Source organism: Physcomitrium patens, chromosome 23, assembly GCF_059467195.1.
Source record: "Physcomitrium patens ecotype Gransden chromosome 23, ASM5946719v1, whole genome shotgun sequence".
Lineage (NCBI taxonomy): Eukaryota > Viridiplantae > Streptophyta > Bryopsida > Funariales > Funariaceae > Physcomitrium > Physcomitrium patens.
This window is the reverse complement of record NC_143432.1, coordinates 4,522,125-4,543,212: the sequence shown is the minus strand read 5'-3', so window position 1 is coordinate 4,543,212 and position 21,088 is coordinate 4,522,125. Positions and strand designations below refer to the sequence as shown.

Genomic DNA, 21,088 nt, shown 5'->3' with positions numbered 1-21,088 from the left:
CTTGAGGAGGGTTTGCTTCCATTGCTTCTACTAGCTGGATGAGGGTCCCTTTAAGATGTGACAATGTGAATGTCTGCGAAGGGAGCGGGCGATTTATTGTCAGGTACGCGTAGGTTTACATCCTCCAACTTGAAACTCAGAAATTGGTAATTTGAAGTCAGCTTCTCCCATTGCTTGTCATTTTTGTATCCAAGTATAACAGTCGGTTGACATGTGGATGGAATATCGAGAGTACAATAAGTCGTTGCGTATTAAACGTATGTTTTGTCATCAATATATCTCATGGTGGACGATTCCAGTTAAACCTTCATTCAATTTGGATTTTACAATATATGCATCATCACCGAATTGTTACCGTGCCTTGTCTGTTGAGTAGAATTTCTTGTGAGTGATTCTGACAGTTCGTCAAGCACCAATTATCTGGTTCATGACAGAGAAATTACACTTATGACGTGGAGAATGTCTGTTGTTTGACTACATTCAATCTATACATCCATTGTGAAGTGAAATGAGCGGTTGTCGCCATTTCAGTAGTTGAGCGACAGGAATGTACTCTATGTTCTACAGTTCTTCTGTACAATAATCTCAGTGTATGATACCAACTTTTCGGATAGTTCCATTCATAATTCGGTGAGAAATAGTTACATTTACCTACGCTTACAGGGTCAAGGTCATTGTGAAGGAAACTTTACTCAGTTAGTTCACTTGCATCCTTCATTGAACCCTTTCTGATTCGGAAGTCCAAAGTTGTGAATTGTAGAGAACCGCTGCAACTAGGAGGTGATGTTATGGTCAGGATGATTAGCATTGCATTCAATTCAGGTGATATGAATCATTGACGGAATTAAATAAACAACTTTCCTCAATTTGCTCTGCCATGAATATTTGCTAATCTTCTAGTAGGAGCGACACAATATTTCCACCTAGTACAATCTACATTCCCATCGAAAGTGGCTGCCTTTGATGTAGCGGAATTATGAGTTTTTAATAAGAGATCGTGAAATACTTTTAGGGAGTTTCATCTTGCCTCTGCTTCCGTGTGTACTACACAAACCCGAACGAAATGTAGTTTCATTCTAATCGTGAAGCTTGAACTTTAAATTGCACGCATGTCCTCACCCTCCACTTCCTACTGTAAGTCACACTACTACTCGTTCGCTGTTTTATGTATAATATTTAGCACTTTCTTGTCTTTCGTGGCTACGAGCCCCATATGCTATTTTGACACACACAGCTGGCCATGCCCTTACAGAGATGTGATTGCTGTCCAACCCTCTCAGCAAGACTTCTTCATATCAAGCTTAATAATGCCAACACTTCTGAAGAAGATAGCATGTTTGTGCTGTGTAAGTTTATCAGAAGTTCGCCGACTCGTTTCACATTTGAACGTCAGCGTTCAAGATGCGAACACCTTTTCACTTGAATAGCTTGCATCATACCCCCTCATTAGACTGTTCTGATCTCACAATGCTTTATAACGAGCAAATTTGATTCAGTGGAGACACGTCCCACATCAGAATTCTGTGATCAATCCAGCCCTTTCTTCCATCGGAATCACTCAAGCGGCATGTGTGCGATGCGTGATCCGTCACAGCAACAAATGACGCGTTCGTTGCACTTGAACCGACTTTGTTACAGTACACACTTCGTATCTCAGCAGTTATCATAAAAGTTGCTAGATTTTACTGTTCTCTACATGAGATCACGTACCAGATGGTGACTTCAACAACACGTGAGCTCCTGACCAGCTTTTGTCAAACTCAGCGGCACAGTCTCTGCTTCTTCGATGGTCAACAGAACCACCGTAGAGTCGAAGCACTGGCTGCGGGTTAACTAATCACAAAAAAACCTACTAAGCTAGTGATTGCAAGAGTATCCCCGACGAACTACATTAAACAATATTTAACCGTACCAAAACAATACTTATGAAACGCTCAGTATGGGTCGCCTTGATCCGTAACGGACACACTCACTGTAGCTCTCGGTGCCATGCATGCTGATTTCCATGACTTGGGTAGTGATTTAATGGATTTTCAGACGCTGCAGATGACTGAATCTTTTCTGTGAGTGTCCCGATAATGATCAATTAGTGGATCAGGATTCTGGTGGCGGCATTGCAGACAGACGTCGATCGAAGAGCACCAGATGAGATCGGTGAACGTACAGTCTTTGTTTAGAATTTATTGCACCCTAGATCATTTGTTTATTTAGTCTTTACTTGTGTGCGTATATCGATATGTATATATATAGATATGTGAGGGCATGGAAGGTTTAGGGCTGTAGCTGTTTTAAGTGTTGCTCTACAGTGAATAATCTTTAGAACCCATATCGTCAAACAATATATGTGTGGTTTGGTGCTTCAATGGAATGGAACAAAGATGAGAATGTATGAGCTCATCTTCTGTGACAGGAAGAGATTCTTGCATCTCATTCTTTGACCAAAAACAGCGTGTTTAACGCAGGGTAGTTTGAACGTGTCTTTTCGGCACAGCATACCATGAAAGAATGATTTATAATGTGGATAAAGTTTTGAAAAATATTAAGCTAATTTCTAATGTTGGTAGGACTTACGAAAGAAAATATTAAAATAAATGAAAATAATGGCGACAGAGTGTCTCTGTAGCACCACATGAATCAATTCCTACAACTTTTTATTCAACGATTTAAAAACTATATATATATATATCTTTTTTTTTTTGAGATTTGTACTTTGATTATTTAAATTACGATTCTAAATCAATTCGAAAATTTATAGGTCATTTTTTGCTTTTTGAAATTCTATAAAGTTGAATTTGTTAACAACTATTATTCGAATTTCGAATACTGAAAATTAAATAAACTTTCTTGTATTTGAAACAAGTTAGCATGTTCTCAAGATTTTATCTAGAAAATATAAATACATACTTGTTTTGAAAATTCAAAGACTCTTGCATTGACGCTTGTAATATTTTTCCAAAGCACAACCTTTTCGGAAATGTTCAACTAAATTCATTGATTACTGTGCTTTAGGAAATTTAAAATACAGAACTCTGCATGTTTGTGCTAATATTGTTGCAAAGCTCTAATTTGAATCATCTCACTAAACCTTGGATTTGTGCAGTACCTTTTAGAATTCATCACAGACCAAATAGACTGAATTTTTGTTGTTTTAGCACTTGAAGTGAATATTGACCCAGTTTGTAACAACTTTTAAAATTGCAATACACTTGGTTGAATTTTAACAAATTAACTCATTCCTATCATTCAATTATTATCGATATTGTAAATTGCCTTCACTAGTTTCAATGTGTATCTTATACTGGCTAGGATAAGATTTATTAAGCTCAATGTGAGAAAATCTCAAATCATCTCAACCCACAATTATAAATTACGCTATGCAAATTTAAATACACAGCACTACAAAACATTAATTTTGATAATATCATTTCAACTTATCTTCAGGTCATGACAATTTATTGTATTATTTACTATTTGTTTCCATTTTTTGTGTCTCTTTCTAAAATACTGCAGTTTTTTTTCATTTTAGTTCAAATTTGAACACATCAAACTCACAAAGGATTAAGATTTGAAAGAAGAATTCTTTGTCTTACTACTATGAATTGTTGTTGCCTATTAACAAAGTTTGGTCAAATCGATGACTGTTTTTGGCTTAAATTCAAGAGAAACCTTACGACCAGTTCAAAGAGGTTGTGTATCTAAATCTTTCCAAAAACAACTCTATCTGTTGGATGATAACAATGTCAATATAAAAAGATGTTCAAATATTCTTACGAATTTTACAACCACAAGATTCACATAAGAATATGTCTTTGGAAATTTCATAACTTTAAGTATCTCCAACAAAAAATCAAATCAAATAAAGATCAGAATAAAAGACTTGATCAAACATAATGTAGAAACCTTGTATATAATCTCCTAGTTTTAAGATTCACAGTTACTATTGTTGTCATTTAATGTATATTAAACATTACAAAATTTGATGTATTCTTTACTTTATAGTATACAATTTAAACATTCCTTTAACTCATTCAAACTACGTTGGAATATTCTATATAATCTTTTCAATTATTTTTTTAAAACCTACAAAGTTTTGGTTTGAATATCAAAGTAAAGAATTGTATGGATAACAATAGTGAATGGTTTATTTCTAACGTATTAATAAAAACCAAAGTTTTTTCACAATTATTTTAATTTGAAATATAAAATTACATGAAAGAAAAAGAAAAAAAGCTGTAGGATTACTAACTTCAAGTTGGCATGCAGTGTTATTTGTGTTTTCTTTGATTGTAAGATTATCCATATTTATGTTCCTTTTATAATTTAAATAGTATTCATTTTTATTATATATATTTGTATGTATATACTTTCTTTTTTCTGTTGACAAAAGTAAGGAAAAGACAATAATGATATCCAATTTAATTTTGAAAATAATAATATAATATAAACAATTTCAATAAAAAACTATTGATAAACTATGCAAGCAATAATTACTCATTTGTAAAAAATATTGTAAATCATACAGAATGTAGTATTACGCTCAAGATATTTTTAAATTCACATTATAATAGTTAAATTTGGGATTAAAGGCCTAATTTCTGTAGTTTTCAATTAGAATTAATGTTCTCCCAAGCAAATAAAGGACTAAAGAAAACTTGGATAAAAAGAAGGGCAAATAATGTGGATTCTGATTATTTTTCTTTTGGTAGAACAACAAGCAAACCCACTAATAATAAATAAATGAAGTATTGATAGGCTATTCATATGGATGTGCCAAGGCTCAAATGGTGCCACGTTACAATATAATTCATTCCCACACTACATCACAAGATGAGATAATCACAAATGTAATGACATTGTTGGTAATTATTCTAATAAACTTCTACAGCTTCTTTGATGTATAGAAAATGCAATAAATAAATAAATAAATAAATAAACAAGAAAAAAAAAGGCAAATTGTATAACTTTAGTGAAATAAATATAAAAGCTAGTAGTGAAAAGAGTCAAAGGGTATTGGGAGGGATGAGAATCCATTCAAATCGCCCACAATCTTTCCAAACCGGTAATATATATATATATACTACTACTACTGCTTATTATTATTATTATTATTATTTATAATTATCCACCAACATCTAGTTGCCACGTTGATGGGTGCCAACGCACGAAGCATCACATGCCACGTGTACCACGTGGCACAATCCGCGTCTTCCTCGTGACACGAGTCATCAAATGAACGCTCCACGAGGGATTCGTTTGAAAAGGTCGGACATTGGTCACGTGTCCAACACGATCCCACCTCACGACCGGGCTGCTGAGCTGGACCTCCATCTGGCGGGTCAGCGAGTGCCACCTGGACAACTTTTGACTGTAGCCGGTATAACGAGGATTATCGTTGCTGATGGAAGGCTATATCCAATCATTGTGTGATTACTTTGTTGCATTATATACGTTCCCTTCAAATGGAATAAAATAAAATCAAAATGCTCATGGGTTTTAAGTTTTTGTCGTGCAACAAACAGTTTCTTTACAATGTGAGATTGATTTTTCTACACATTAATCTTTTTACTCAACGGCCAATGTTAAATTTGGTTATGCATTAGTTTATTATTTTAAAGCAATGAGACATTTTGTGACTTTAATTTAGATTTCAGTGATTGAAGTGCCATTGGAAATCTGTTTAGTTATACTAATGATGGGTTATTGATTTACCACATTTCTCACCGAAGCTGTTAGTTAGTGGAGCCCAATGGTTTAAAAGAAAAGTGTCTTTTTATAATTTTGAATTCAATACATGGATCTGATAAATTTGGCTTATTGGGTGCATGATAAAGTTCTTTAAGGTGGCAGTGGTAATCAATGTGTCTAAAAGCCTAACCAAAAATAAACAAAATCTAGTATCCTTGTAAATTAAAAACAAATTAAAATCAAATTAAATACAAATTTAAATTATTATCTTTTTTATTTGTGCCGCACCAGAAAAGCCTTCACTTCCCCTTACTATTCCAAAGAAATACAAGACATAACTATAACATTTACAACTTCAATAGTACTATACATAATAAATTTATACTTATAAAGTAATCATTTTTTGAAGCTCATGTCTGAAATAATATATATATATATATATATATATAAATACATACATTTTTTATATTAAATTTTTCATACAACTATACATTTAGCGTTTGTGAAAATCTTTGTTCATTGTTCTTCTTGATTGGTTTAGTAATGTAAAAATAATAAAAAAAAATTAGGTTTTTTACTTATTTGATATTCAATGTTTATAATGAATTCCAGTATAAGCTTAATTACTGCATTATTAAATGTAAGACAGATATTGAGTAGATCAAACTAAATGAACTACTTAATCTTAATGTTATAAACCATAATAGTTTTTGGAAACAATAAGCTATTACAAAAGTGTCTTATAAATGTCTTTATATTAATATTAAATTTCAAAACCCACTAAATTTTTTATCTTCATTTTCTCCCTATTTTATTAATGTTTGTAAAAAATATATGTGCTTTTTGAATGAACCTTATTAGCTTCTGTCTAGGTGGTATAAAAAATTTATTATTTCCTCAAGGAGACTGATTCTTCTAACTACACAGAGTTCCTAAAACAAACTGTACTATTTATAAAAAAATAACTGTGTAAATGCATCATATATTGTAGCATCATACACAACATGTGGTGCTAATTTAAAACATAATGACATTGCTTTAATACATATTATGTAAGAGAAAAACTACAACTATGAGTTTAAATACTTGGTGTTTACTGATAACAAACAATTTGATGCAAGAATAATTTGCTAAAGATACTTCAAAAAAATGTAAAAATATAATATCAATTACTTTTTTAAAAAAATATTTACGTAATTTTTACAAATATTTTTCTACTGCACTATTTGATTATTTATTTTAACAGTTACATTTATTTTAAAATAAATTACAACTTTTTCTTCTCCAATATACACATTTTAAATTATTTAGTAAATAACCGAAGCAAATTGAAAAAAAATAAAAAGGTGATATTTTCTTCCAATAATGTAGTAAAAAAATTATTTAAAGAAGAATTTTTTTTTTCATTTCTCAAGAAATATATAAAAGATTAAAACACATTCAAGTTAACAATGAAAGTGCAAAAAAGGGACCAAGCACAGGATCATAATTTATCATTGAAAGTAAATGAAAAAAACACTTTGTGACATAATGTATATGTAAAGTGGCATGTAATTTACAACTTTATCCACAATGTAGGTTTGAATTTCAATATCTAAGCTTTGTTAGAGCAATGTAAGAATATAATAGTGTTAGCTGTAATAAAGTTTGCACATTGTAGTATTAACATAAAAATCCTAAAAGCATGTAATGAATAGTTTTAAATATTAACAATCAAATGAAAGTAATACTTTCCACGTTTTGAAGAACCTTTGCACACATATTAATTGTTTGAATTTGAAATATTAATATTCATGTGTTTATATTTTAGTTTATGTAAGAGTGAGTAATATAATGTGGGTTGTGATCTTAGGAATCGTCAACATTCTACCTTTTCTTTTGATTGACTTTTTTTTCTTTTTTTCTTTTTCAATTATATTTCTTTCCATGTTTGCCTTAAACATGTGGAGAGCACATAAAAGAGTGCAAGTAAGAGGCAGAGAGGTGACACACATGGTCATGCTATTGAAGCCCAATGGATTCATAAATGACCCTCTGAATTCATCCATCCATTCAGTCACCAATTCATCCATTCGTTCATCGTCCGTCCATCCATCCACCTTATCTGTTGCCTCTATTCCTTAGATGCACCTCCTAGAACTCTCTTTCCATGCTACTCTTCAGTTACAACTTCAGCCCCTCACTTATGGTCTCTGCAGCAGTGTATATTCATATAATTTAATATTAAACTATGGAATATAACCTACACTACATTTTGCTTTTGAAGCATGATTGTTACTTATCTTGATGATGTTCAAGCAATAAGCCACTGGAAATCAGCCGGATTCCAGATTGTGTCGTTGGTTAGGGTTGGCATGATATGAAGTTCAACACAAGTGAAGACCTGAGCTGCTGGACAGAGATGAGCTTCGGCTGGGCTCATGGAAGACCCCCGTAAGCCAAAAATCCCCTAGTGAATCTCTCTCATGCTCCTTATAAATCTCCCTCGATTCATTTCCTATTCATGCTACGAAAATTGGATTTGATTCAAAGAGATTGTTTCCCTATTATTAGCATCGACCCCACAATAAAGTGTCCACCTGACTTGGACTTAGACTTCCTGGCCCATGCAAATGGATTGATTGATTGTTGCACCCACTATAATTAATCACCCACCAACCCTAGAAAATATGCGAACCCTATAAAATGGATATACATGCTTCGTGGGACTTCTGAGAATGTTTTTTCTTTCCTGTATTTGTGACATCTCATGGAACTTGACGTCACAATGAAGTCTTCTTACCACACATTTACATATCGTCACTCACTTTCCACCCAAAACGATCATTGAATAATATACCAATCTCGCTTATTTCTGATGAAAGAAGCATGATAATATCAGTATAAAATATGATTTCTTAATTTATTATAAAGCAGAATCGACAAGTATAAGGGGGAACACATTTATGTAGAGAACAAGTGAATCTTCTGCAACGTCGTGAAGAACACCTGGTAGATTTGCTAATTCCATGACCAGGAAGTGCCGTATGATGTATGCAGTACAGCCCCCTTGCGAATGCTAATCTTCACACGTCTCAAGATCTCATTGAACGCGGTGGGAAGCAGGCAAAGGACTCACCCGGTTGGATGGACCTCCAACCTCCACCTCAGCCACGTAACGTCATACGATTTAAAACCAATTTGCAAAGATCTGATGGTGATGTCAGGAAACCCACTGCGAGCATATGTACACACATATTGCACCTCTCAGCAGAATCTAACCTTGCGGACCGGCAAGTTCACTGCAGAACAGAGATCTCCCGGCAGAGACAGTGAGATCGCCTCAATCCACAGAAGATTTTTAACCCCACCGAAGCGCAGGCGCCGTCCGCTGATTCATTACCCTTTTTTCACCTTCTGCGCCAAGACAACTCACCCTGATTAGTGTCAAAAATTTATAACCGAGGACGCGCGGTTGATTACCTTCAAAAGTAAAAATAAAAATCAGATGTAGAGGTTTCCGTTACTAGATCTTGGTGCTGAGACGAATCCACCCAAGAATGGGCGATCGGGGGGAATGAATTTCGGGATATCGTGTCCATCCACTCCGAAGGGATCGGGCAGATCTCCAAAATGTTTCCCGCAACTGTAGGGGCGAAAAAGAGGTATGAGTGACTCTCACGGCGGAAAGGGAAGAAGAATTAACTGAATAACCTCTAGTCTTGTGTCCTTGCTCCCACTGGACATTCAACCCGCCGACTGCGCATATGCAACGGAGGTGGCTACCGATAATGTGTGCAGACCCAACACAGTATGCCCAGCTTTAATCAGAGCAAAAAGATGTTTATTTATTAGAATTAGGGTTTCATCCGCGGGCCGCGGACCTCTCACAAAAACCCTACAACGATAGCTTTCATCCCCTGGATGAAGATAAAACATTACGAAGTTCATCCGCAAGTACATCTTGGGGGTAAGGGATTGCACGAGCACCTGAGACGCCCCTCTGCGGGAACGTGTTCCCATCAAGGAACGGGCTGAGATGTTCGGTGCGGCTAGCCCTACGTCATAGTTGATGACGTGTGAAATCATGGGTTTCAGCGTAGGTAGAGGTGCCCCCTAAGTTAGCGACCCCCTAAACTTGGCTGGTTTGGCTCCGAACCTGCCCAACTGCTCTGATCACGTGACCACAAAATAAATATAACTGAGGTCTGTTGGCCGATGGTGGGCTCCGCATTTGGGCAGTGTGAACGGAATCTCTCTCCGTGGTCGAGTATATTCTACAACATCTTCTTTGGGTTGAGTTGTGTTTGTGTGGATTTGATTTCCTTTAAAAACTCTGACTCGGTGTTTCGTTTAATGGGTGTTGTTATAAGAATCGTTCTTCGTTAGTACTATGAATGAAAATACGAGAATGTGGGTCATGCATGTAATTAACGAACAAATCAACAAACTTGTTACTGGACTTGCATATGTTCCATTTCAACTGTTTTATTTTTTGAAAAAAAAAATACATGAGATATACATATTTTTTAATGTGTTAAAATATTACTCTTTTTATGTGCAGTTTTTATTTTTATTTTATACGCTCATTAACCTCTACTAAAGCAAAGTACATGTGTTGAAAAGAACTGCGAGTCAATCACACATTTATGATTTTATGAGGTTTACCAGCGCAAAAATCAAAACAATCGTATCAAATCCAATATCGGATCACACTTTATGCAAATGAAAATGAAAATTTAAAACATTCAAACATGTGCACATTCATATAAAAGTTGAGTTGCCATATATCATCTATGTCATATTATGATAATTTCTTCACAGCTACGGTAGTATTGATGCTCTAAAAAAAATAAAGTATACTTTCACTAAAACTATGTTGGAAACGAATCACTCATGTGTGTTTCTATGAATTTGGAGAACCGTCTGCTGTATTTTTTTACTCAGCAATCTTCAACATAAGAGAGCTTAGTTGCTATGTTTTACAGTCATGTTTTGTATCAATATTCAATGCTTCTAAATGTGTGTGCAATCGTTCTATGTTTATCTAATACTGTTTAGGAAAAGCAACTTAAAGGCAATTACGTGTTCCAACCTTTGGGAAACAAGTTCGATGGAATTGAGAAACCTTGATGTCAGCACCCATAATTTATACGAAAAAAATCAATCATAAGTTTTATTGCAGTATTGACTCTTTATTTTCGTAATGGAATCTAGGTCGGTGAATACAGGATTTGAATACTATTTTCAAGGGATTCAGCAAATAGTCCAAATCGACTTCCAGACAGAAGGATAAAACAAAACCTGCTGTCGCTTTGGACACCAAAAGCGCCCTAACTATTTGGCTTCTCATGCAGCAAACGACACTTGAGATTGAGGTTCAATGCAAGCAAAGCCATTATTTCATGATTTGCATCATCATCATTTATTTATTTATTTTTATATTCATATTCTCTGTGTGGCGATACGGTGGGTGTCCTGGTTCACACAAGAAGGTAAGCGTAGCAAAAGAATAAAAAATAAAGTACTAATTAACAAAAAGTGGGTCGGAAGAACTGGAAAAGAGTTGACCCAGAGAATCAGATTGCAGATCCCAGATTGCAGAGCTGGCCTTTCTTATTCCATATTTAGCAAAAAATATATGTATATTATATAATCCACTCATGCCCAAAGAAGTGGATAACTAAAAGGGGCAGGGTAAAGCCAGTGGGTGGGATGTGCTACCCAAACTTTTTGAGGCCATGACCTTTTAGGGCTTCTCGTGTACTTTGTGGGTAACTTTTAAGTCAAAGCTGGCAGCAATTGACCCTGAAGGCTGCGTTGTACTACTCGGGGTTTTATCATCCATCGTTTGGGATGAATGAAAACCAAGGGTGACTCGACTAGTAGTTCGGAAGCTTCTGTGTTGGCTTTTTGCAGTAACTTAACCACTTTCCACTGACACGTGAACGAGGAAGGCGATTCCACTAATGGATGAACGTATGAAGAAGCAGAACTTATATTAGAGGATTTCAATTGGATGTAAGATTTTGTAGCTGGGGTTGTAGTAATTTGTCCTTTCCAGTTCTCTCATTAGATTGTCTTTTAATAGAGACCCAAGGGAATGACCGGCGGGGCAAGTATGGCCAAAGCTCAACAAGCTGCCACATGTGCAAGACAACCGTATCCCACTTCGGAAATGGGTCGTGACAAAACTAAATAACAAACCAACAAAACCCCCCCACAATCCTATCACAACCCTACCAAATCCCAACTCAATCTCCATTGCATGTTCTCCCTCTCTAAATACCACCCTCACATTCCACATGCACCCATTTCACCCCTTTCAACCATAGTCATTATGTACCAACAGCGGTGGTGGTGAGGTAACAATCCCTGTATAAATTTCCTCACCTCGACTGGAACTCATGAGCTGAATTATTCAGCAAACATATCCAATACAAAAACCACGAGGAAAGTCCCACATTCGGAACGGAATTCACATTTCAACGTGGTTTAATATGAGGTGATTACCGAAGAGGTGGGCTTGAGAGTGTGGATGAGTGACGATCAACGGAGATGGAGAAATGAGAGCCGAGGTCGAGAGATCGCCCGCAACGAGACCAAATCCGGGAGCGGAGGGGGTAAATGGGGCGAAGAGTCAAGTTTTTGTCCTCTAGTCACCACAACAGTGGGATTTCCGCGTGATTTTCTCCCCCGCGATCTGTCGCGTTCCTGAGCCTTTTTGTCGCGTTCTGAGTAGAGCTTGTCTCCTCTGCATACCCTTCCAACGCTCTCTCGCCTACTCCTCTGTCTTTTGCTCACACTCACTCACTCGACCCCTCGCAGCAAAACAGGGGAACTCAAACTCCATAGTCCCGTCCCCCACCCCACCCCAGTCACTCTCGTCGTCTCGCTGTGCTTTTGCAAGTAGCGCATCTTTTCAACTTTCATCATTGTTCCAAACGCCTGACGTCACGTTAATTTTTCTCGCCCTCCTCCGGCCCTGCGTAACATATTCGTGTGTCGTTGCTGCGTTATGTTTTAAAAGACTTTCTGTGCAAATAGAGCGCTTCTTCGTTCGCATTTTTATGCTTGATATAGGGCCGTGCTGCAAGCATTGGGAATTGCGTGCGAGTGTTGTGTCGTGAGATTGTAGTACGTGTGAGGTCTTGGAATCAGGTGTGGACGAGGACTGTCACTTAAGTGGTTGGCTTCAGCCCTGGTATCTGGTTTTTGCGATTGAAAAGTGGATAGTGGTAGTGCTGATTCAAGAGCGTTTTGGATTCGCTATTTGAGAGTGAAAGTTTAAGGATCAAGAGAGCGTTTGTCTTGGTGAGGGCGCCTGAGTAGAGGCTTCTCTGTGGACTTGGTGTTGTTTTGTAATCGGGTTTGATGTTGTGAATGATCTGGTGAGGGGTATAGGCTAAATGGTAAAGTAGGTCACGCATTTTGATAATCCCTGTCACTAGCGGTACTACCTTCCGTGAAGTGTCTCTTGGTTGAAGAGGTGAAAGGGGAGGTATTTCTGTGTGCGAAGTATTCAGCGTTGTGGGAGTTTTTGAGCCCGACGCTCACACCCTTCGATTGGTAAGTCTTTGTTCCCGGCACGCACTCTTTAGTAATCTCCGCTATGATTTTAAAGCCTTTTTGCTATCCTGCCTCGTCTCCCCGTTTTCCACTTTTAAATAAAATTGTAGCTATTTTCTTTGATAATTGTTTGAATGCTTGTGCATTGAAACTTTGTACTGCCGCAAAAGTAATAGTTATGGTTGTGACTTCATACGACAACCCTGTTTCTACTGGGAGCCGAACTTCTTTGTCTTGTCACACGTATCACTCGTTTGTTCATCGTCAACTTCAGGTGTAAAGTGCGCGTTGGTCGACTGTTTTATATCCATAGTATGCTATGTAGTCAGGCTCCTGGTTGCAGGCACAGCTTTTCGTGTTGCCTTAGACCAGAGTTCTGCTGAAATTTCCCCCAATAAATACTCGAAGACAGTGTTGCGATATTGGTTATGGATCTGTCTAGGTTGTGGCTCCGCTTCGTGGCTTTGCACAGCACGGACGGTGATGCTTGGCATTGCAACTGCATCGATATAAACAGTTTCTCTGTGGAGTTTGGAATTTTCCGTCATGTCAATACTTGATGAAACTTTAAATTTTGTTTCATTTTCAGGAAAGAATGGCTGCACACGTACCACCTGGCATGTTTTAACAAGGTTTATTTGACTGAACAGATTCTGATTCTGTAAAGTGAGTGAAGGGTCCGTGAGACCTCTTTCACAGTTAACGGCTTCTCCTCGGGCTTTGAGGCTGCGATCATATTTCCTACTGTGAGGCTTGTACTGCATCCAGCCTGTGAAGTGAGTCTCGAAGCAACTCAATATGTATTGCCATGGATGCTATTATCAGTAACGAAGAGGAAGTTTGTTAACGTCAAGACAACCAGCGAGTGTGGAGTATTGTGTTATGGAAGCCTTGGTGCAGAGTGTCAGCAACTTCGAAGGCAAAATGGAGTCCGGAATGCTTTCCTCTTACCATGACTTACCGTGGAAGGTACTGTTGCCCAAAGAGCGTGCCAAGGTGCAAAGTAAATGGAAGGCGAAGTCACGGAAAGTTAGAGACCAGGGAAAGCAAATGAGCGCTGGAGTTGGCTCAGCCAAGACTTGTGAAAGCTCCACACACACTGTTGGAACAGGGAACCAGAAAGTTGAACCCAATAGTCATGATCTTCCTCCCGTGGAGAACTCTGACTCAGACCAATCAAGAGCTGAAGATCCTCGATCCGAAGAGACTTCGGCCGAATCGGTTCTTAGCATGAGCAATCCCGAGTACCATGTTTTAGCAGTGGATGACAGCATTATTGACCGAAAAGTCATCGAAAGACTTTTGAAAACTTCATCTTATAAAGGTGCGGAGTATTTCCTGATCTCCTTACTGCAATAAACTCATGCTAAGTTTGCGAACTGTGTTTGTCTAATCAGAGAGGGTTGAACAATGCACTGATAAGTTGTTTGCTTTGCAGTTACAACTGTGAACAGTGCCTTGCGGGCATTGGAGTATCTTGGGCTTTCTGAAAGCTGCTCAACCTCAGTCAAGGCCAATGTAAGTCTCAGTTTGCTCCAACATCTCAACTACTTCAATGTTATGCTGTGGAAGGTGTGCTGCGATGCCGTCGTGCGGTGGGTTTCTTGTGCTGGAGAATTTTTTTGATGGCCTCACTGATTTAATTCTACATGTCATCTGCAGAAAGTTACAGTGAATCTAATCATGACGGATTATTGTATGCCGGAGATGACTGGATATGACCTCCTCAAAATAGTGAAGGTATCAATCCTCTGACCAGTTCTGGCTTGAATGTTAGATACATAGGACTGTTCCATTGTGTGAGATGTGAGATGTGAAATAGGGTTTCTCCTGGATTGTAACTATTACCCTATCTGCAGCTTCTTAATGACAAAGTATATTTGAAATACCACCTAATCATGCGCGAATGTTGTGCAAATTCTAAGAACATTCTTTTCGTTCTATTTTTATGATCATTTTGAAGTTGTGATGATTAATCTTCATGTTTGTGGCTTTCTATTGCAGGCAGAAACCTCAGCTTTCAAGGAGTTGCCAGTTATAGTGATGTCATCTGAAAATGACAGTAACCGAATTAAAAGGTACATACAATTTTCAGTACATTTCATGTCAGACGTGAAATAATCGCCAATTCAAAACTTACAATTGAACTTTAGTGCGTTCACACCTGTGCTTATATGTTCTTGTTGTTTGTCATGCAGGTGCCTAGAAGAGGGTGCTAAAGAGTTTCTCATCAAACCTGTACAGATTGAAGATGTTCAGCGTCTGCATGGTCACATTAGACTCGCCTCCGCATCATCTGGATCCAGTGATAGTTCAAATACTTCGACTTGTGCGAAGAGAAAAGCTCCTGATGGTTTGCAACCAAATAGCCCTGTAAGAAGACCAAGATATGAAGGAGTGGCTGTTGCTTAAGGCAAACATTTAAGTGGTCTCTGCTTTTTTATCATTTAAAACTAAGGTCAGATGCAGGACTGGGATTAGAATTTCATTCAATTTTCAAGGTTGGACCCGAGACGATTGGAGGAACTACAGGTGGACTGAGGCTCTCCTTGTTGAAGATTTCTCTTACAAATTTTGTGCACTTGTGAATATCTTAGTCAGCAACCTCAAGATGAAGTATCGTATCGATAGACGAAGATTTCAGGATCTCGACGTCATGAAGTGTAGACTTTGAAAGTAAAAACTTTCTGAAGGCGTACGGAGCCAGAGATCAGAAGATCAGAACATCTCTGGACAAAGATAGAACTAAGATCAGAAGATGGACAAAGCAAGGACGAAGATGGAACCAAGATATTCTGAAAGAGCCTGTGATTGTGTTCATGGAAAAGAAAAGAAATCTTCATCTGATCTCAGACAATGTGTACTATAGATTATGCAGCAACAGTAATTCCTGATTTTTTTGGCCCACACTAGCCTAGAAATCACGGCTAGTCAGGTTTTCTGTTTGGAATAGGACAGCTCCGTAGTACTCGCTCATGCCACGTCTCTGTGGTACCACCTTCAGAGCAGTTTTTTCATAAGCCTCCGAAGGATGTTAAAGACCTTTTGCTACTTTCATCACAATCCAAATTGCAAAGTCCTCTAATTTTTGCTTGTTGGCTTAATCGGCCAACGGGATGGGCTGACTTCAGTTCAAACTTTCACGAATATCCGATGTCTCCTGATACGATGAATCATGTTTGTGTAACGCCTTTTTTCTCACGTACAAGTCTCACGTTTTCTTTTGAAATCACGCTGGATTCTCCTCTTGTCACATCTGCCCCCTTCGCTTGAAACCTGGAGGTGTACTTCAAGATTTATCCTAATCTTCATTCTGCCACACCTCCTACCTCTTCCTCGCAACATCAATCCTACCTTTCAGCAGAACTGAGACGCGTCTACCTCCTTGGATCTGTTGCATTCCGTGGGCATGCTTCATCAGTCGCTCCTGTTGGAAGATTCGTTTTCTGTAGATAGTCAGGGTTCCTAAGGAGAACACCTTGCATATACAGCATGTGAGATTTTTGTGCCGTGCCAGTTCCGTTGAAAGAGAGTGTTCAATTTCGCTGCGGAGCGACCTGAATCTATTGCATCCAACTTCAGGCTGATTGGGTTCACGGCAATTCGGAGGACGATGCGGAGGACGATCGAGGAGATGGTAGGCGACGTATGGATCTGGGTTCTGATTACGATGGTTGTGGCTGTGATTGTGGGAGTTGGGATCGATAAGAAGACCAAGAGGGGGTTGAAGCTGCCGCCGGGGCCGCCGGCATGGCCCGTCGTCGGGTGCTTGGCGTCGTTGCCTGCCGGGCATCCCCCGGAGGTGATGTTTGCGAAGCTCGCGGAAAAGCACGGGGAGCTGATGCTACTGTGGTTGGGCTCCAAGCCGTATGTGGTTGCGTCGAGCGCGCGGATGGCTATGGAGTTTCTCAAAAGACACGACCAGGAGTTCGCGAACCGGCCCATGAGCGTTGTCCGCGAATACGTCTCCTTCAAAGGGAATTCCATCATCTCGATGTCCGCCAGCGATCCTAAATACCAGCGTCTGCGGCGCACGTTTGTTATGGAGCTCTTATCACCCAAAAAGATTGCTGCAACGAGAGATCTGAGGAAGGACCAGGTCAGTCCGTGAATTTCATGGCCTCAATCTCTTTGGAACAGTCGATTCTCATCAGGTTTTGTTTGAAACTGGGAATTCATTAGCACCAGCAAGCTGAGACTTATTCTAGGACTGGCAGAAAATGTAGGTGCTGAAAATGTTGCGAGCAATTCGTGAAGATTTAGATGCGAAACACGAAGCCAATTTCACTGAAGCCGTTCTAACTCTGGGTATGAGCCTCAGCATTGGCCTTCTATTTGGAAGGGACTATGGCGGTAAGGTCTTCTCCGAGGAGATCCAGACCTTGGTGCTTACATTTAAAACGGTAATCAGTCGCATCACTTCATTTTGGTGAATCGTTCTCTATTTTGGAACACAATGCTAGGTCTGCCCTGGATGTTCTCTCAATCGTTGGGGTTCAAATGTACAGATGGTAAAATATTTATCAATGATAAACATCAGCGACCTCATTCCATCGCTTCGGTGGCTCGATCTCCAAGGCATCGAGCGTGGGCTCGGGCTTGGGGAGGTCCAGCTGCGGAAGAGTATTATGGCTTTGATTGAGCAGAAGCGACTGGATAAAATTAGGTTGTCATCGGACGAGATTGAAAGTGGCGCCTGCCAAAGGGATATCTTGAGCAAGCTCTTGTCACTCGAAGGCGAGGATCGTTTGGACGATGACCAGCTAATGGGAGTTGTCTTTGTATGTACACTTCACTTTCCTCGTCCAACCTAACGCTCTCCACCTCCAATTGGTCCCATATGCATTTTGGGTTGTCGACGACACGCATTTTGAGAAGATTGGGACAAATTCTAAGTCCAGAAGCTGCTCAGATTGGTCATGGTAGAGAGGGCTTTCCATACCTCCTAGAGTGGGTTTCATGAATTTCATCACGTTAAGATTCTATGATCCTTAAAAGTTAGACGTGAGATTTCTTCTCCAACAGTTGTTTGAAATTTCAAGCAATGTGGCAGGCCTTAATGCTAGCAGGAAGCGACTCGATATCCAGAGGGGTTGGAAGAGCCATGCAAGAGCTTTTAAAGCAACCGCTTCTCCACCAGAGGGCTCTTGACGAGCTTGACGAAGTTGTTGGCAGGAGGCGCCTTGTTGAAGAATCGGACATCTCTAGCCTACCTCTCATCAACAACATCATCAAGGAGACGCTCCGCTTGCACCCACCAGCCCAGCTCCTTATCCCGCATGGTAACGTCGAGCAGTGTGAAGTTGCAGGATACCATATCCCTGCGAGATCCACTGTGCTTGTGAATTTGTACGCTTTGAGTCGAGACCCTTCCTTCTGGAACTCACCTTTAGAGTTTGCCCCGGATCGCTTCGTCGACTCCAATCTTACCGTGCAGGGAAGTGACTTTCATTACATTCCCTTTGGTTATGGCAGACGTGGATGCCCTGGACTTAACCTCGGTATGATCACCGTTCAATATGCCCTCGCTTTGTGCCTGCAGTGTATTCTCTGGCGCCTTCCTGCTGGTGCTACGATCAGTGAGACTTACATAGATTGGAAGAATTCTCCGGATCTTATTGTAGATGGAGACCTGCGTGTCGATCTTCATCTTCTTGAGGGGCTCTAGCGATTGGTAGAGATGAGTTCTTGCATTGCTTGCTGTTCCTGAGCTGTTCGAAATATAAAACTTTACTTGCTATCCACTTGGTGCAGGTGGGCTCGATTACTGTACAGTTTAGCCAACGGTTTTAACACAGTGCTATGAAGTTATGTCTGTGGAGTCGTCATTTACATCCCTGACAAGCACTTTCTTGACTCTTCTATTGAAGAGTCAATTCTAGCAGTTGGCGGTCGCTTGATCGCAGGTTGATGCAAGATTGCAGGCATTACCTACTGCACATGTGGCGCATGTTCTGGTTTCTGGAAGATGCCTTTTGTATATATACACATTTCAGATGGCAATGCAGCTAATATCGAGGCTGCGGTAGAGGCTCGATGATCTCTTCCATGACTCGGTTGTGGATGATCACTGCAATCGCTCACTGGTGTTATCTCATTGCTCTTTCGGAATGCTAACACACGTATTTTGAAGCTCAAAACATTTTCAATGTATTGACATGCATAAATGATGTACCATAGTGACGCTCTGTAAGCAACCGTGTTTGTGCTCCAAAGGATCGTACCAAGTGACCCCGTGTAATAATGTTACATGTCACTGCTTGCAATACTCTTCGTAATATTTGTCTTCAATTCGAAAGCTGCAAGCCCTGGCAGGATGCGGTCGGTGGGAGTTACGACGCCGAGACCATCATTTCGCAGGTCATAACAGCAGCTTCGTACTCAGGGTCCTCTCTTACCCTCGGGTCCACGGCTGTCACGCTCGCGACAGTACGAGTAAGGCGAGAGTTGAGGAATCTGATCTGTGCGACGAGGCAGCTCATAACAGCAAAGACAAGCTCTGCTCCGAAAAGTTCCAGGCAACATTCAAATCAAAATATTGCATTTAAAGCAACGTGACCAGACTGCTTCGAAACCTACTGGTTATACCAGGCAATAATGTTGCAGATTCTTGATATCACACACTAAAATGCTACTTATGTGCGTCTCTTCATGAAGTACGAGACAGTAGACTGATCGAAATAATGAAATTTTTATTAAAGGAAGGCGAGATTGTCTGCGTGCCTTCTGCAGACTTGAGGATGTGATAAATGATCAGCAGGTTTGTCTGCGTAATAACGAATCATGTACGGATATGTGCAGAGAAGTTCTGGAAGGGAGATCCTATACCAAGTCTGTCACAGCATCAGCCTGAAGGTCATCGAGACGGTGCAGATATGTGGAGGTTTAAGAAGCTGCTGCTGCATGGTTAGTCAGATGTTCAATAAGTTGTCGCCACCACCACTTTCAAGCTTTTGTCCTGGGGGCAGCCTTACGCCAAATGGTTTGATTATGCTTTGTTTTCTGTGTCAAATTGATTCACCTTCCCCGCTCTGCAGCTCATCCCTGCCTTGAATTTGTAACGAATATTCCATGTTATCCTGGTAAGCGACCAAATAATGTTTTCAGAACAGAGCTCTGTCTGGATCTATTATGCACGACAATTTTCTGAGAATTGAGTGATACTATATTCACAAGTAGTCAGTTCACCTTAAGTGTGAGAAAAGAAGGTGGTATTACATTTGATTGCTGTGCAGAATGCTTCATCAGAGTCTCAGAATCTTGTCTTCCTTTTCAAATAAAAATTAGACTGGATAACTGAGCCTTGACTCAGCCGCTGATGCATCCTCGAAAGTTGGAGGGATTAGGCGCAGCTGTGGCCGCGTGTTACAGCTAAGTAATCACGGATTAGCGTTTTTATTTTTTTTAGGAATAGAATAATGACATCTTAAGGACAAGGCAAGATGACACAAATTGTGGAAGCTGTGAAGGCAATCAAAAAGGGAGATGGACTCTATTCAACTGGAGTCTTAACTGGTAAGTTATTTCTTGATGGTTTTTCTTGCAGCTATGTGGGTTTTAATTTTAATTTTAATTTTTTCCTTCTTCTTCTTCTTCTTCTTCTTCTATGGTTAAAACCGCCTTTAGGGAAGTTCTGGATGATAATGAATGTTAAAGCTAAATTAGTATTCCTGGTTAGCCATGTGATTATGACTTGCTATTTTAGGGGTAATCAAATGTTGGATTTTCTTTTCACTGGCTCTTGCAACTAATATTAAAAGTGCAATGATTTTTGTATTTTACTAAAACATTGGAAAAAGGTTATTTTTATTGAAATGCAAACTTTGCAAATACAATAAAAAAGGTGTTGATTGTT

At 39.3% G+C, this 21,088-nt stretch overlaps 3 protein-coding genes and 1 long non-coding RNA gene across 10 annotated transcripts; 3 read left to right on the top strand and 1 right to left on the bottom strand.

The window, feature by feature from the left end:
* Window positions 1–7,196: 7,196 nt before the first annotated feature.
* LOC112275782 (uncharacterized) lies at window positions 7,197–11,479 on the bottom strand. 6 transcript variants are annotated; one of them, XR_016500364.1, is made up of 3 exons: window positions 9,192–11,434; window positions 8,069–9,081; window positions 7,197–7,877 (listed from the first exon to the last, which is right to left on the bottom strand). It is a non-coding gene; the product is annotated as an uncharacterized LOC112275782 (long non-coding RNA). The 6 variants fall into 6 exon arrangements; XR_016500367.1 differs by having other exon boundaries at window positions 7,197–8,191; window positions 8,468–9,081; window positions 9,192–11,207; XR_016500366.1 differs by having other exon boundaries at window positions 7,197–8,182; window positions 8,468–9,081; window positions 9,192–11,206.
* Window positions 11,480–12,432: 953 nt separating this feature from the next.
* Window positions 12,433–16,380, top strand: LOC112275675 (uncharacterized). 2 transcript variants are annotated; one of them, XM_024506235.3, is made up of 6 exons: window positions 12,433–13,233; window positions 13,884–14,557; window positions 14,672–14,751; window positions 14,896–14,973; window positions 15,238–15,311; window positions 15,432–16,380. In XM_024506235.3, exons 2-6 carry the CDS (start codon window positions 14,116–14,118, stop codon window positions 15,643–15,645), a joined length of 888 nt encoding a protein of 295 aa, XP_024362003.1. In that variant the 5' UTR covers window positions 12,433–13,233; window positions 13,884–14,115; the 3' UTR covers window positions 15,646–16,380. The 2 variants fall into 2 exon arrangements, with proteins under 2 accessions (XP_024362003.1, XP_090102682.1); XM_090246556.1 differs by having other exon boundaries at window positions 12,481–13,233; window positions 13,823–14,557.
* Window positions 16,381–16,447: 67 nt separating this feature from the next.
* Window positions 16,448–21,088, top strand: LOC112275674 (cytochrome P450 782C2c). The gene is made up of 4 exons (XM_024506234.3): window positions 16,448–17,332; window positions 17,460–17,636; window positions 17,742–18,014; window positions 18,287–21,088. The coding sequence occupies exons 1-4, from the start codon at window positions 16,847–16,849 to the stop codon at window positions 18,899–18,901; spliced, it is 1,551 nt and encodes a 516-aa protein (XP_024362002.1). The 5' UTR covers window positions 16,448–16,846; the 3' UTR covers window positions 18,902–21,088.
* Window positions 19,477–20,173, top strand: LOC112275676 (uncharacterized). Its single transcript, XM_024506237.3, has 2 exons — window positions 19,477–19,751; window positions 20,035–20,173. Exons 1-2 carry the CDS (start codon window positions 19,477–19,479, stop codon window positions 20,084–20,086), a joined length of 327 nt encoding a protein of 108 aa, XP_024362005.1. The 3' UTR covers window positions 20,087–20,173.

Bases quoted from the DNA above. Each gene is read 5' to 3' on its own strand.
- LOC112275676 (XM_024506237.3), top strand. From the start codon at position 19,477: ATGTTACATGTCACTGCTTGCAATACTCTTCGTAATATTTGTCTTCAA. The intron at 19,752-20,034 runs GCAACATTCAAA...GGATATGTGCAG, and splicing joins TCTGCTCCGAAAAGTTCCAG to AGAAGTTCTGGAAGGGAGAT.
- LOC112275675 (XM_024506235.3), top strand. From the start codon at position 14,116: ATGGAAGCCTTGGTGCAGAGTGTCAGCAACTTCGAAGGCAAAATGGAG. The intron at 14,558-14,671 runs GTGCGGAGTATT...TTTGCTTTGCAG, and splicing joins GAAAACTTCATCTTATAAAG to TTACAACTGTGAACAGTGCC. The intron at 14,752-14,895 runs GTAAGTCTCAGT...TGTCATCTGCAG, and splicing joins CAACCTCAGTCAAGGCCAAT to AAAGTTACAGTGAATCTAAT.
- LOC112275674 (XM_024506234.3), top strand. From the start codon at position 16,847: ATGCGGAGGACGATCGAGGAGATGGTAGGCGACGTATGGATCTGGGTT. The intron at 17,333-17,459 runs GTCAGTCCGTGA...CAGAAAATGTAG, and splicing joins GAGATCTGAGGAAGGACCAG to GTGCTGAAAATGTTGCGAGC. The intron at 17,637-17,741 runs GTAATCAGTCGC...TCAAATGTACAG, and splicing joins TGGTGCTTACATTTAAAACG to ATGGTAAAATATTTATCAAT.